This window comes from Hevea brasiliensis, chromosome 12 (assembly GCF_030052815.1).
Source record: "Hevea brasiliensis isolate MT/VB/25A 57/8 chromosome 12, ASM3005281v1, whole genome shotgun sequence".
NCBI classification, from domain to species: domain Eukaryota; kingdom Viridiplantae; phylum Streptophyta; class Magnoliopsida; order Malpighiales; family Euphorbiaceae; genus Hevea; species Hevea brasiliensis.
Genome location: NC_079504.1, coordinates 5,276,796 through 5,292,602, shown reverse-complemented (window position 1 = coordinate 5,292,602; position 15,807 = coordinate 5,276,796). Strand labels below are relative to the sequence as shown.

At 33.9% G+C, this 15,807-nt stretch overlaps 2 protein-coding genes across 3 annotated transcripts; one reads left to right on the top strand and one right to left on the bottom strand.

The window, feature by feature from the left end:
- Window positions 1–3,092: 3,092 nt before the first annotated feature.
- LOC110639973 (peamaclein) lies at window positions 3,093–3,893 on the top strand. The gene is made up of 2 exons (XM_021791101.2): window positions 3,093–3,420; window positions 3,525–3,893. The coding sequence occupies exons 1-2, from the start codon at window positions 3,339–3,341 to the stop codon at window positions 3,707–3,709; spliced, it is 267 nt and encodes an 88-aa protein (XP_021646793.2). The 5' UTR covers window positions 3,093–3,338; the 3' UTR covers window positions 3,710–3,893.
- Window positions 3,894–4,754: 861 nt separating this feature from the next.
- On the bottom strand, window positions 4,755–15,022 carry LOC110639972 (aspartic proteinase 36). 2 transcript variants are annotated; one of them, XM_021791100.2, is made up of 12 exons: window positions 14,571–15,015; window positions 14,359–14,479; window positions 13,498–13,925; window positions 13,241–13,397; window positions 12,636–12,718; window positions 12,435–12,531; window positions 12,209–12,281; window positions 11,820–12,026; window positions 6,187–6,311; window positions 5,904–6,005; window positions 5,433–5,530; window positions 4,755–5,199 (listed from the first exon to the last, which is right to left on the bottom strand). In XM_021791100.2, the coding sequence occupies exons 1-12, from the start codon at window positions 14,813–14,815 to the stop codon at window positions 5,028–5,030; spliced, it is 1,908 nt and encodes a 635-aa protein (XP_021646792.2). In that variant the 5' UTR covers window positions 14,816–15,015; the 3' UTR covers window positions 4,755–5,027. The 2 variants fall into 2 exon arrangements, 1 of the variants encoding a protein (XP_021646792.2); XR_009141931.1 differs by lacking the exon at window positions 4,755–5,199 and having other exon boundaries at window positions 5,488–5,530; window positions 6,153–6,311; window positions 14,571–15,022.
- Between the last annotated feature and the right edge of the window lie 785 nt (window positions 15,023–15,807).

The window sequence follows — 15,807 nt, the reverse complement described above, 5'->3', positions numbered from 1 at the left end:
TCTCCATAGCCATTGCTCTTCAAAAAATAATTCCATCAAATGGTTCCACATTGCAAAATTATTTTTTTTCATCGAACTTGAAAATTATTGTTTGCACCTGCTGGACTTGTTGTAATCTTGTATTTGAACTCGAAGTCATCTTGTTGTGACTGGTTTTGATACCAGATATTGGCAGTTAAAAGAGAATAATTGCCTAGATAAAATGAATTTAATTAATCCACTACACACAAACAATTAAATAATTTTATTAATTGAAAATAGTACAAACACTTCTCACCAACTCAACTTGTAAGAGTTTTTTAATTTGTTAACTTGCTGGAACTCACTTATAATTTTTCTCACAATTTTGCCTCAAAATTTTGTTACACTACTATATTACAAATGCTTTAACACTGATCCCATATATAACACAACGAAGACGATGAAATGAGCCCATTTGCCAGCTCAAGCAATAAATTATTGGCTGTATTTTTATCATTATTATACCCATATGTTACCACCATTTTGGACCAAGTTGCAGCAACTTTCTTCACCCTTAAGAATTCTTAATTGTTAAGCAGGCTTGCAAATTTTAGAATTCTTAAGTAGGCTAAAACCAAATTTAAACTGTAACAATAATCATCAGATCTGCTACAAAAGACCATAGAAATTATTTATCTATAACCCCCCACCTTTGTGGGGAGGGACAAATCCACCTCCAGAACCGGGGAAGACGAGATCCCTTGCCTGAATAGGACAGGGAGACAGCTAAAACGGCAGGCTTATAAGCCTAGACTCAAAAAACAAAAGAAAAAAATTTTGAGAGAAAACTTCTCTCTCTAAAAGTTAGAGAGAGAGAGAGAGTACATGATGGGATTTAATTACCCTCACTTTTCTCACTAATGAGTCTAAATATAAAATATCAATGCCCAAAAGGCCCATAAATCCAAGATTGTCTTTAACAGCCGTGAACGCCAGAAATAACTGTGAACTTTGCAAACGTAAAAAACAAACAACTTGTTTGGTTAAGATTTCACAGATGACTAAGGTAGGACTTCTTGTACTCGAAATATACTGCTTTTTCACTGGAACGAATGATCAAAAACAAGTATGATGATTTTTGTTCTCTTTTTCTAAACCATGGTCCTGACGAAATGATAAAACCTTCGAGGAAGTTATGGAATCGATCCCAATTGCGCTGATCCTTGACAGAAAGGATCAGCAATGATTTAATGATTTGCTTTAAGGGAGGAGTTGGTCACCCATTTTCTATTGGAAGGGTAATAATCAATGAGATTATGGGGAGCACACACAAAGAATGTACCTTTCAACTTTACAGCTAATTGAAATTTCCTTTTAGGTGAGATTAGGTAAAAATTTCCTTCCCTAAAGCACCGACTGCATGCAAGTATCAGTGTCCATTGGCGTCTTCTTGCTGCTGGAATCTATTAATCTTGCGCCGTGTAAACGAAATTTTAACTGCACTTTTGATCGGATATATAATTGTCAAGACAAGTTGGGCCTGTTATATGCTCACATCCGCAATGAATCGTTTCCTACTAACTCCGTTAATTACCATGGTGTCACAAATACCTAGCACAGTGTGTCGGTTAGGTAGCATTTCGATTCAAATCATTAAAATTTCTGTTCACGAACAGTCAATATATGTCCTTGTTTTTTTAATCGTAAAACCAGAATTTCGAATTAAGCAGAAGCAACCAAATCAGCAAGACAAGCGTTCACCACAGAACGTGGGCAAGAACTCGACAGAACAACGTGGGAAGGGAACTTGCAGGAATTAATGGCCATCTCATGAGCTTCCATATTGCATGACCCGTGGACATATTGCAAAGAGACCTGCGAAAAAGAAGACCGCAGAGCCGTAATATCATCCTTGATCAACCCCAAGATATCATAGTGCTGGTCCTTACTACGAAGCCAAGCAGACCAGTTGAGAGAGATTTTTTTTTTTTTAATTCAGTTTTTGAGAGATAATATAAATGTCCTTAAAATTCAGTTTTTGATTGTTAGAATCTGTCAATAAAGTAAATAGAAATATTAAATTTCAATAAAAAATATTTTATTTCTTCACAATCTAAGAAAAAATAAAAAATAAAATATAATAAATATTCAAATTACTTTATTAATTTTTTTTAATTTCAAATAATTTCTTTTGAGGGATAAAAATATTAAATTATCGCAATCAATTAATCAAAAGTCCCCTTCAAGTGGTCTGGCCATTGATGAAGTGATTTAATTAAAAAATTCATAAAAGAAGGAAATTAATTAAGTTAATGGAAGGGTTTAAATTTAGATGAATCAATGACTCTAAGATTGGGATATTTTATTTTGGGAAATTGGGAAAGAGGACGAGGTGCATGATGGATGAAATTTTCTCGTACCAACATCTCACGTGACTAGGCACGCTTGCTTTAGGTGGCAGCAGACCTGCCGACCACACTCATGTCATCTCCCTTAGCCCATTTGAATGCTAGCTTTTTCTCTCTCCACTCTCGAGAGACTTCTTAAGCTTTTAACAGAGACACCATTGCTAAGGTTGTCTTCCCACAAAGGCAAAGAGACAAAATTTAGCCTCACGTAATGGCCTTGCTAACATTCTTAATACGATAAGAAATCTAATGAAATTATGCATGCCACGTGGTTTCTTAGAAAATAAATCCACAAGTCAATCTGGTGCTCCTGTTCTTTTTCATACACTCCCAGCTATCAAAGCATCAGCCCACAATAAATAGGAGATGGGGTATTATCAAATAAAAGAAAGGGGTGGGTTTGGATCACCAAAAGAAGAGCCCACAACCGACAGGATCAACCCCCAATACACTCAGACCTAAACAATTAACTTCTAATGGTGACGAAAAAAACCTCCTCAAAGAAAACCAAAACAGCCATAAACCAAAACAGCCATAAACCAAAACACAGGTATACATATGATCATCGCAGACCTATGCAAACTACAATCAATAGGCCCCAAACCAAGAAAACAACCAGCAACACAATAAACAGATATATATATATATATATATAATGTCTATCATTATTATTATGGTGGGAATTATTACTAGGATTATATTCTCCATAAAGTTGAATGCTGAAAGAAGACTATTTGATTTTCTTATAGGAAAAGAAAAAGAAACCATGAACCCACCACCATGGATGCCTCTGTCACCAAAGCCACATGACAGTCTGTAATCTACTGTTTATTTGTTTCTCATAGTGACCACCAGAGGGCGCATTCCTAACCTTTCACCCACCCCATATGGCACTATAAATACCTCCCACTCTCTACCACCTCCGCGTACTCACATTGCAACTCCATCGGTATCACAAAGAACAAAAATATGAAGCCATTCTTTACAGCCCTTTTGCTGGTCTGCCTTGTTCTTACTTCCTCGTTCTTTGTGCTTACAATGGCTGGTTCAGGTAGATGATTTGCCAAACCCACTCCTTGTAATTAAGTTCTTTTGGTGGCTTGTTTAGTTTAGTGTAAAAAAAATGTGGTAATTTAATTGTTATATTGTGGACAGCATTCTGTGACTCCAAGTGTGGGGAGAGGTGCGCAAAAGCAAGTGTGAAAGAACGGTGTTTGAAGTACTGTGGAATTTGCTGTGAAAAGTGCAACTGCGTGCCCTCTGGAACTTATGGGAACAAGCACGAGTGCCCTTGTTACCGGGACATGAAAAATTCCAAGGGCAAGCCCAAGTGCCCTTGAAGAACTTCACTGGATTCAGTATGGAGCTATAAAGAATCAGTACATATATAGCTAATTAATAATAAATTGCATGGATTGTGTAGAGATTATATATATGTAATTAGTTCATAAAAGTCGAAATATGAACGGAGAAACTGATGTGCGTACTTCCATTAGTTTATGAAAGTGGATTGTTTGTTATCTATCTCTCTGGTACTGGCATGGCTAATTGGATGTTACTGTACTACTGTTCTTGGATCAAATTACTTAAATAAATTAGATAATTTTAATTTAAACATCTACTCCTCTCTTTGATTTAGCTAGCTTAGGATCTGAATTAAAGAAAAGTATGATACTTAAATGTCCTGTACAAAAGTTTATACCAGCTAGGAAATGGTTTTCAGATCAGCAAAACAGCACCAACCTTGAGATCTAGCAGGCTTGGCGGCATTGGTTTGTTTTGGTTAAGGCTAAGAAATGAAACTCAGAAAGTGGTAAGCGCAGCTGGGTTGTTTAGCACTCACACAATGCAAAGTTGATGGCTTTTGTTTCTCTTTGGTCTGCAGAAAGGTTCAATAATTCTATTAATATGTGACGAATGGAATATATTTTTCGTTGATTTGATTCAATTGGGTTGGTTTTAAATTGTAATAACAAATTTTAATGGAAAGGAAAACCTGAAAAATTTGGAGCAGGGAGAGAATTGGAGTCGGGAAGGAATAGAAGAGTAGGACACCCGAATACGCGTTTTTTACTCGGGTTCGCATGGACCATATGAGGCAAAATTCATGTGAAGTGTAGGATAATGTAGCAGGCACTTTTGTTTTTGGGTCCCCCGTCCTTTATGTCATCTGTTTGGTGCCTCCTGGTGATGCTTTCTACTTGCTGTTAGCATTTGACAGAGTTACTATGATTTTGTTAAAGGAGTATATCCTCCCATATATAGGCATGTATTCTTGACCACCTCAAAAAAAAAAAAAAAAAAAAAAAAAAAAAAAATATATATATATATATAAAATCCTATGTTAAATAATTATGTGTTAAATTAAGCAAAGAATGAGAAACATACACTATGAAAATGTTGAAATGTTGAAATTTATTATACCTATAATACACACGCAATTATCCACAGTCGGAACATCCAGAACAATGACCACCTGATCACTGTGTTTTTCTTCTTTTCCTTTTTCCTTTCAATTCTATTCATTTTACAACAACAGAGTTACAACAACAGAGGGACGATTTGATCGCCCCAAAATTATCAGCCATAAAAAATAGTTTAGCATTCAAATATGCGCTACAATGATCCAGTATCTAGCCCCAGATGAAAACACTTTTATCATAATGGTTGTAGTTCTTGCTCAGGAACACTTTTACCAACAGGCTCGTATGTACCAACTGTTGCTTGTCTATGCCTCCAAACCATCCATATGCCAATGCCTGATAAACTAACAAGCAGGGCGGACAAAACTCCAACAGCAACTGCCCAGAAGTGTTCCTGCCACCATGTCCTGCAATGCACCAGAGCAACCCAAAAGTTAACATGAAAAAACACAGGGCAAGGCACTTGTAGGAACTCTAAACCATGCAAAATTTTATCCAATATCATCCTATCCAAATTTTGGGACACCCAAGAAACAAGATGCTTAATTTCAATATAAAGGAATTAAAAATTTAGAAGCAATTCAGAACTGAGCATTTGAGTTGTGAGTTACAAAAAAAACAAAAAAGGAACACAACATACAGCTTTCTTTGAGGCTCAATCTTCCATTTAACCAATTGATAGCTCCCAAATCTCTCAGGAAACTGCAATCTATGATCCCGTAATTGTAGAATTATGTTCTGTACACAATAAAATAAACAGGCATATATTACAGTACTATACATATGGGAAACGAATGAATTTTATTTACTAGGGCTGGCCACAGTCCAGTTTCAGGCCAGAACCGAGCCTAAGGGTCCCCTCCCCAATTCTGGTCTCTGTTCCAGTTTCGGTTCAGCTCGGTACGGTTTTGATCAAATCCAATGATAATTTTTTTTTTAATTTTTTTCCTTTATTTAAAAATGAATAAAAAAATCAGTTTTGGCCTGAAACTAGAGCAGCATGTTCTGGTCAATCTGGGCTTGACTGGCTTCAGTTTCGGTTCTATTCCAAACCGAGCTGTGGCAACCTCTAGTATGTACAATATGTATGGTCTCATAATGGCATGATTACCATTGCTGTGGTATTGGAAATATAATCAGCAGACTCGGCAGGAAAGATGCCCCATCTAACATGGTAATTATTTCCTTCTGAGGTGAAATTTAACATATGAACCTGAAAACCAAGCAATCGCATGAGTTTTGGATCAAATTATGTTTATTCAGAATCAGCCAACATATTTATGCATCAATAATAAAATTATAACTAATAAACAACATTATAACAGCTTATATCATGCCATGGCACAATAACTAACGATACCTGCAAATTATCAACTCACAATAACTAACGATACCTGCAAATTATCAACTTCCAACTCATGGGCAATGAACTCTGCTACTTCAGATAAGTTGGGCTTCATGTATGAGTTGTTAACACTAATCAACATATCAAATGTTATAATTCTAATTCGAAGTTCACCTGAAATCACATGTTGGAAGCCAAAATCATTAGAGATACAAGCTGCAAAATGAAATATACATCAAAAGCATGTTAATAATAGACTAAACTCAACATCCCAAACCAAAGCATGTTATCAGTACATGACAATGTTTGAGAAAACTACTTAACTAGCTAATCGATAATGACAATCATCATCATTCATATACCCATAAATATAGAGTGAATGTTATAAGAAACTAAGTGCACTACAGTTATTTTCCATCCATTTAACAGCATCCAAAGTATGGAAGATATCATTATATGGACATACAAAATACTACTCAATTCAACTCAACTCAACTAAGCCTTTATTCCAAAAATTTGGGATTGATTATATGAATTCACTTTCTCCACTCTAAACGATTTTGGATTAAATACTCAGAAATGTGTAATACTTCTAGGTCATGTTGTACTACTCTTCTCCAAGTTAATTTAGGTCTACCCCTTTTCTTCTTTTTATCCTCTAACCTAATGTGCTCTATTTGTCTAACTGGAGCCTCCGTATGTCTACTTTTCACATGACCAAACCATCTCAATCTCCCTTCTCTCAACTTATCTTCTCTCAACTTATCTTCAATTGGCACCACTCCTACCTTTGCTCTAATACTCTCATTACGAACTTTATTTAGTCTAGTATGACCACTCATCCACCTTAACATTATCATCTCTGCAACTCTTATCTTAGCCGCATACGACTCTTTCAATGCCCAACACTCACTACCATATAACATAGCCGGTCGTATGGCTGTACGGTAAAATTTTCCTTTCAACTTATTAGAAATCTTGCGATCACATAAAACTCCCGTGACACGTCTCCACTTCAACTATCCGGCTTTAATCCTATAACTAATATCCTCCTCACATTCCCCATCTACTTGAAGGACTGAACCTAGATATTTAAAGTGATTACTTTGGAACAGTACCACTCCATTCAAACTAACTCCTTCCCTATCACCAGTTTGGCCTTCACTAAACTTGTAATGCATGTATTCTGTCTTCGTTCTACTTAACTTAAAACTCTTTGACTCTAGAGTACTTCTCCAAAGCTATAGCTTTCTATTGACTCATTCTCGTGTCTCATCTATCAAAACAATATCATCCGCAAACATCACGCGCCAAGAAATACTCTCTTGTATATGTTTCGTTAATTCATCTAAAACTAATGTAAAAAGGTAAGGGCTTATGGCTGATCCTTGGTGTAATCCAATTGAGATCGGAAAATCTCGTGTCCCCTCCCATTGTGCGCACAATAATAGTTGCTCCTTCATACATATCTTTCAACACTTGTATGTACCTAATAGATACCCTCTTTTGTTCTAATACATTCCATAAGATATCTCTTGGAATACTATCATAAGCCTTTTCCAAATCAATAAAAACCATGCGTAGATCTTTCTTCACATCTCTATATTTCTCCATCAAGCTTTTATTGAGAAAGATCGCTTCCATAGTTAAACGACCGGGCATGAAACCAAATTGATTGAGAGAGATAGAAGTATCATGACGTAGTTGATGCTCCACAACTCTCTCCCACAACTTCATAGTATGGCTCATGAGTTTAATTCCCCTATAGTTTGAGCAACTCTGTATGTCTCCCTAATTTTTAAAAATAGGTACTAAAATACTCCTCCTCCATTCATCAGGCATTTTCTTTGAGTTTAGAATCTTATTAAATAATTTAGTTAACCATGCCACTCCCATATCTTCCAAACACTTCCACACTTCAATTGGTATTTCATCGGGTCCAAAGGCTTTACTCACTTTCATTTTCTTAAGTACTTCCTTTACTTGTAAAGATCTAATCCTTCTAGTATAATTCACATTTTTTTCTATTGTTCTATAGTCTATATTCACGCTATTACCATTATGACTATTATTAAAGAGATCATTAAAATAATTTCTCCATCTTTCTTTAATGTCCTCATCTTTCACCAACATTTTTCCTTCTTTATCCTTAATGCACCTAACTTGATTGAGATCTTGACATTTCCTTTCTCTCTTCCTTACTAATCTATAAATATCTTTCTCTCCTTCTTTAGTTCCAAGTTTCTCATATAACTTTTCAAAAGTCTGTGCTCTTGCTTGACTAACTGTCTTTTTTGCCTCTTTCTTTGCCATCTTATACTGTTCATATGCCTCATTATTATCACATTTAGGTAATTTCTTATACCATTTCCTTTTTCTCTTCACTGCCTTTTGTACTTCCTCATTCCACCACCATCTCTCTTTTGAGGGTGGTCCATGTCCTTTAGACTCTCCAAGTACTTTTATAGCTACTTCTCTAATTTTTTATGCCATCTGTATCCACATATCATTGGCCTCCATATCCAACTTCCATACTTCGCACTCGAGAAGCTCGTTTTTGAACTTCACTTGCTTTACTCTTTTGAACTCCCACCACTTTGTTCGAGCTACACTATTTCTTCTGACCTTACTTGAATTTTTCCTAAACTTGACATCCAAGACCACCAACCGATGTTGACTTGTTAAAGCGCCTCTTCGAATGACCTTGCAATCATTGCATAGAGCTCTATTTGTCTTCCTGGTTAAGAGGAAGTCGATTTGGATTTTATGTTGCCCACTTTTGAAAGTCACTAAATGTGACTCTTTTTATAAAGTAGGTATGTGCAAGTATTAGGTCGTATGCCATAGCAAAATCTAGAATGTTTTTTCCCTCCTCATTTCGACTGCCAAAACCAAAACCTCCATGAACATTCTCATAACCTTGTCTATCACTTCCTACATGTCCATTCAAATCTCCACCAATGAAAACATTCTCTTCATTCGATATGCTTTGCATTAAATCATCCATATCTTCCCAAAACTTTTGTTTACTCTCATTGTCTAGTCCTATTTATGAGGCATAAGCACTAACTACATTTATTGTTTCTCCTTCTAGTACTAACTTTACTAGTATAATTCTATTTCCTACTCTTTTCACAGCTATTACTGCGTCTTTTAATGTCCTATGATTATGCCCACTCCGTTCTTATTTCTCTCCTTTCTGGTAAACCACAGTTTGTACCATGAATTACCCATTTAGTCTCCTGAATGCAAGCAATATTTACCCTTCTCCTTTCCAAGGTATCCACAAGCTCCATTAATTTTCCTGTAAGTGATCCAACATTCCAAATACCAACCCTGATCCTCCTACTATCATGTTTCTTCCTAATTGGTCTTCTTCTATGATATCTTCTATGATACACGGCTCAAAATATGTACTCTGAAAGACTTTGCCAAAAAATTCAAATCCCAAAGAAGAAAGGGCAAAAATGTCCCCCGGCCCCAAACTTTGGGGAAGATTTTTTTTTTTTTTAATATGATGCTACTGATTTAAAAATAAATTGGCTGCCCTTAAATTTAAAATTTTTTATATTTTACAGGGCTACTTACCTAATTAAATTTGTAATGACTTGTCCAAAATATTGATTTAATTTTAACTATAAGTTAGAATTTGAGTGGCATAAATAAAAATTTTTATTTCTAGTGTAGCCCATAATGCTTTTAAAATAATCCATTTAAGAAAATATTATCTCATCTTTATTTTAAAGGAAGTCCAAAATCTCTTCTTTCTCTCACAAAGCTACAAGTTTTCTTATAAAAAAAAAAATACTAGAAACTTGGCTTCCTAGATCCAAGCTTCCAATTTTGGAGAGTTCTTTTTTTTTTTTTCCATCATGTTTTCTTTGTTTTTCACTCTTTAATGTTATAATATCAATATATTTTTGTTCTTGATATTCATAATGAGTTTTAGAAAATTTAATTTTATAACTTTAATTTTGAAATAATTCTATTAATTTTATTAAATTGGTACTCTAACATATTATCACTCTTAATATATAATACAAAAGTTATGAAGTGGCAAAAAATAAAGAAAACTTTCAAAATTGTGAAACCATTTTTACTTCATTCTTACTTCATTCTTAGACATTAGGTTAGTATTTAGTTTTTTTTTTTTTTTTTTTTAATTTAGTGTTTGAAAACTATGGTTGTTCTTGATATTCATAATGAGTTTTAGAAAATTTAATTTTATAACTTTAATTTTGAAATAATTCTATTAATTTTATTAAATTGGTACTCTTAACATATTATCACTCTTAATATATAATACAAAAGTTATGAAGTGGCAAAAAATAAAGAAAACTTTCAAAATTGTGAAACCATTTTTACTTCATTCTTAGACATTAGGTTAGTATTTAGTTTTTTTTTTTTTTTTTTTTTCAATTTAGTGTTTGAAAACTATGGTTAACAGGTTTGCTATTGAAACAAATTATTAAAAATAATTTGACATGAGTGTCTACAAATTATTTGATGTTATGATGCATATTAGGTGATTTATGAAGTATTAAAATTCAATTTCAGGTTTAACTTATTATTCTTCATAGGAAAAAAAAAATTCATCATAATAGATTCAATTTTCAAAAGAAAACATATTGAATACTACAATTTCAGTTTCTTTTAAGTCTCTTTATATAATTGCATGCAAATTAATATTAATATGTTTATTTTCTTGACATTTAATATATTTCATGCATTTTAGGGATATAAAAATACTATAAATAAGATACATATTAAGTGTTACATTGACCACCACCAAAAATAAAGCCTAGCTCTACAATTGCCCAAATTCCAGCCTCAGAACTCTCATTGTAATAACCAGTGTTGTCAGAACTGAACCGAACCGGACCAGCTTAACTGGGAACCAGACCAATAACCAGTTCGGTTCAGACTTTAAACCCTTTTATTCTTAAAACCAGGATTTACCCATGAACCTGCATGGGTATCCGGTTGACCTGATAGGGTTTTTAGCGGGTGGATTACAGTAAAAACAAAATCTTGAAACGCTGCTTGCAAGAGATGAACCCAACGTCTGTGTGAAACTTCAACAACACTTTGCCACTATACTACCTACTACTCTTGTATCTCCTTCTTCTTCTTCTTCTATATATATATATATATATATATATATATATATATATATATAAGATCAATTAAAATTATATTAAACTAAAATAATTAATAAATATTCACATATAACAATTGAAATGAAATATTAATATTTATCTATTTTGTCAACTTATGATATGAATAGCTAATTAGTTGACAATTTAAAAAAATAATAATAATTATATCAATCATTTATTTTATTAGTACATCAACTTAAATGATTAAATTATTTTTATATTATATAATGTCTACAACATAAAAAAGTATAAAATATTCTTTATTTATTATAAAATTGTAATATATCAAAATTTATCTTTTATTGATAAAATATTAAATTAATAATTGTAATAAATGCATTATCATTATTTTTAAAGATATTATCATTTTATAATACATAATTAATATTTATTTAATAGTATATTAGTTAAACCTCGGTTGAACCCCAAACCCTTATCTCTGTCCTCAACGGTTCACCGACCAGGCCAGGTTTAAAAACAACGGTAATAACTATATGAAATGGACAAGGCTACGAGATCCTACCTGGAACAAAATCTGGAGGCAGTACACTCGGGGCTTTAGCAGGAGGCATTGCTTCACTTTTGTTACTACTAGGCGGAACTACAGGAGCAGGAACAGGCACCCCAGGAACTTGCAGTCTCTTCCATAGTTCAGAACAATTAGTTTTCCAAAAACCAATCTTATCATTCTCCCGGTCATAAGTCACAAGAGTATTCCGTACAATAATTCCTGTCTCAAACAACAATAATATGAGAGGAAAAAAAGAGGCAAGAGATAGGGGTTATAATAAACACTAACTTTGCACAAACAAGTAGGGTTTAAATTATGGAATTCAGCCATGATAACTGTAAATATTATGACATACAAAGCAAAGAGAGAAACATAAGTGTATACAGTAAATGATTAAATACCTCCTAAAAGAGTAGTTGGATCCTTCCCATTCTGGAAAATTCCCAGGCAATATGCACCACTGACCTTTGTATGCTTTAGAGCATGGCATGTAGAGAGAAAGGGAAAAAAAATTAAGACATATGTTACAGAACATATAGACATCATTTGAAATGACTGCAGATTGACCCATGGAAGTGTAGCAGGGGTGTTTTAAGAAGAAATGTTAGAATTATAATGTCAAATTACCCGGAACAAGTAATTCTCTGGAGACAGGGATAACTTTTGACCATTGCCAAATACCATATTAACCTCAGGAAAAATTTTTGATAGTTGAGAAACATCCCTAAGTAACATTTAGTGAAAAGAGAAAAAGAAAGAGTGAATTTATCAAATCTTAGATGAAAAAAACATTAAACAAGAGGATTTTTGTTTTATTAAAGACAACACCTTCCAGCACCAGAAAAACAAACATCATTGTAATTTGGATCAGGGCCATGGATGTGTTTGAGGAAATGGATTTCCTTCATAATCTGCATTCAGTACAACAACAAACCGTAAGGACAAGTTACAATAGAATAGCCACAAAAGATTGCTCTATAGTGGATGAACATATCATTGCACCGTCTAAAAGTGCTACTAGAAACTCAGAAGAATATGAGAAAACTATTATAGCAGCATTCCAAAGTAATACTTTAAAGCCATTCTGAAATTTTCTGCATAAATTAAATGATTATTTAGTTCATGAATGTCTGACAGCTAGTTTAAGCACTATATGATTAATTTGGTTGGGATGTACATTTAAAAGATTTTTCATCAGTGCATTAAGGTTCATTCAGCATTGCTGTACTGATTATCATGCATGCTATTTAGAGCCTTGACATACTAATGAGAATGTGGATGTAACTCCATCGTAGAATTACCAGTACCTTCTTTGGTCATTAGTTAAAAGCAAAGCATGATAAGATAGAGAAGAACAACCTTACAGTCTGCAACTTGAATTGGAACCAACCAAAGAGAATATTGATTATTGAACTGAAAAAATGATATCTTACAGCATCTTTAAATGCAAGAAAAGCTGCTTCTGGAAGGTAAGCATATGTAGTTCCACTGTCCAAAACTGTTCCATGCTTTCCGTTGAAGATTCTTGGATTTAACTTCAATCGTTTCCCAGCTACATGCAGTTCCTTCAGCTCGATATTGTAATATGGACTGTTGCCATCCAAAAACTATAGTAAATGTGTGAGATGCACTAAAATAGACACCTAGGACAAAATAAAACGATGACCATGTTGTGAAGAAAGCATCATACCTACGGTAAGGGTCTGAATGGGTAAAAACCATATCAGGGGGTGGAGAAATCCTACCTAGAACCATTGCACCACCACCAACATCCATCCCACCATAACATAAAGAGAATGAGTAGCTTATAATATTCTTCTCAACAAGCTGATCTACAACACTGAGCCGACCACGGCCCAACCCCATAATTCCATCAGCACGTTGCCTGAAAAGATCACCAGTTTCTGCATTTTCACAGCCAAAAATAGCTCGCTTAGGCGTGAGCTCGCTTTCATTTCCAAAAGAAATGACATCCTCAGCGAGAACACCACTGCTAGAACTCATCTCAGCATACCGTCTCTCATAAGTACATTGCTTCCCCTCGTCATCACAGTCACAACTGGGGTTGCACTTTATAGGTTTGTAGGTGCTAGATGCCTCCGGTTGGAACCTTGGATCCTAGAAAACAAAAAATATAGATCTTAAACGACTAAGCCTCACTTGACGCAATAAAAACAACAACTCAATCTGCAAGCCATAGAATTAGAGATTTTACCAAGGAAAATAAAAATAAAAATAAAAATAAAAAGGATTAGCCTCATAATTGCTGAAAATTCTCAGAAGTAAAGAAACGAAATTAGATTTCCATATCCCTGCTAAAAATAGAAATAAAAATTCTATAACACTTCTAATTCTTTTTCTCACGGTCTCAACTGCACAAACTTAGGCTGAATCATATCAGAAATAAAGTAGATAACACCAAACACAATTGCATAAGTGCAGAATTACAAATATGAGAGACAGAAGAACCATAGCGCATGGTTCTTATATGCGATGCAATTGGTCAATGATAACAATAGAAAAACTTTATAGCACGCAAATCACAAGAGACCTGATGCTTGCCGCACTGTTCACAAGTAGAGCACGGAACATATGTCACAGTACTGCCAGTATCCACAATAAGAGCGAATTCCTGGGGAGGTGTCCCAATAAATAGCCTCGTCGTATAGTAACTGATAAAAAAGAATCAACAAAATCAGCGATAAAATTCAACTCCAAATATCAAATGCTATAATATCTACAGTGAAGGCGAGGAGAAAATACCCGTTGGAGAGGAGATCGTCGTAGAGGCGCATGCGAGCGTTCGGAAGGTCCGAATTTTGGAGTTGCCGCCTGTTGTAGTCGCTGTTGAAGGCTTTCCGATGAGCAGAAACGTTTGGGGTTGAGAGCTGGAGGGGAATTATCACCGGGACCCGGTGATAATCGAAATCGAGAGCTGAAGAAACGAAGCCTTGGGTGATTAAAAGAATCAAGGAACAATAGAGGATGAAAGAGCGCAGCCAAACCATGGCGCCGTAGACGACGGTCAAGCAAGTTGAGTTCTGGGAGAGAGGACCGAAGGAAGAAGTAAAATCCGTCCTTTCCTTGTTAAAGGAATGGATATGGGGAGTCACTTTGCTACCAATGCCGTCGAGTAAATAACCAATCAGAAGCGGTCACATGCATTCGTCGTTGGATAGAGGAGTTCAACTGGTCAACGAGCATGTTTTTCCCCGTCCCTTCTTGCTCCTCTTCGTTATCAATTTTAATTTTTTTAACAAAATACTCTTCTTTTTTGAAATTCTCACACTCAATTTTAGAAAATACATACCATCCAATTCGTTAAAAAAACCCCTAGGATTCATTTTATTTTTTTATATATCTTAAATTATAAGTAATTTTTCTTTTTAAAATAATTTATTTTTTAACTTACCATTTAATATGTACTAAAAAAATAAAATTTATTAATTTTAAAAATAATTTAATGCCATAGGTTATTTAATTTTTAATAGAACAGTTTAACTATATTAATTATATTTTTTTAATTTATGTGAAAACAAAAATAAGGAAACAAAGTAAATTATTTTTTTCTCAAAGATTAGTTTTTTTATAAAAAAAATTACCATAATTATCTATATTTTATTAAAATACTACAATCACTGTATATTATATATAACACTACCTTATATTACAAACTCTCAATTTTATTTATGGAGAATCTAAACCGGCAAATGCAAATGCGATATGCCTAAAAATTTAAATAAAAAAAATTAATAAATTTTAAATTAGTAATATTAAAATTATTTTTAAAATCATGAATTTTTACTCTAAATATAAATAAGAGCCAATTATATAAAAAAAATAATGAAAATCATAAACACAGTAAATTATTTATCATTCTTAATTTTCTTAAGATTAAAATTAAATTATATACATATAAAAGCCATTTCAATAAAAATCATTAGCACAATGCTATCACACTAATTTCAGTGAAATCATGGCATTCATAAAATTATTCAAT

What these genes read in the sequence shown, in the direction of transcription:
- LOC110639973 (XM_021791101.2), top strand. Translation starts at nt 3,339, where the DNA reads ATGAAGCCATTCTTTACAGCCCTTTTGCTGGTCTGCCTTGTTCTTACT. An exon ending in GCTTACAATGGCTGGTTCAG is followed by an intron (nt 3,421 to 3,524) that starts GTAGATGATTTG and finishes TATTGTGGACAG; the next exon opens with CATTCTGTGACTCCAAGTGT.
- LOC110639972 (XM_021791100.2), bottom strand. Translation starts at nt 14,815, where the DNA reads ATGGTTTGGCTGCGCTCTTTCATCCTCTATTGTTCCTTGATTCTTTTA. An exon ending in AACAGTGCGGCAAGCATCAG is followed by an intron (nt 13,926 to 14,358) that starts GTCTCTTGTGAT and finishes TTTGTTTTCTAG; the next exon opens with GATCCAAGGTTCCAACCGGA. An exon ending in CAGAGAATTACTTGTTCCGG is followed by an intron (nt 12,282 to 12,434) that starts GTAATTTGACAT and finishes CATGCTCTAAAG; the next exon opens with CATACAAAGGTCAGTGGTGC.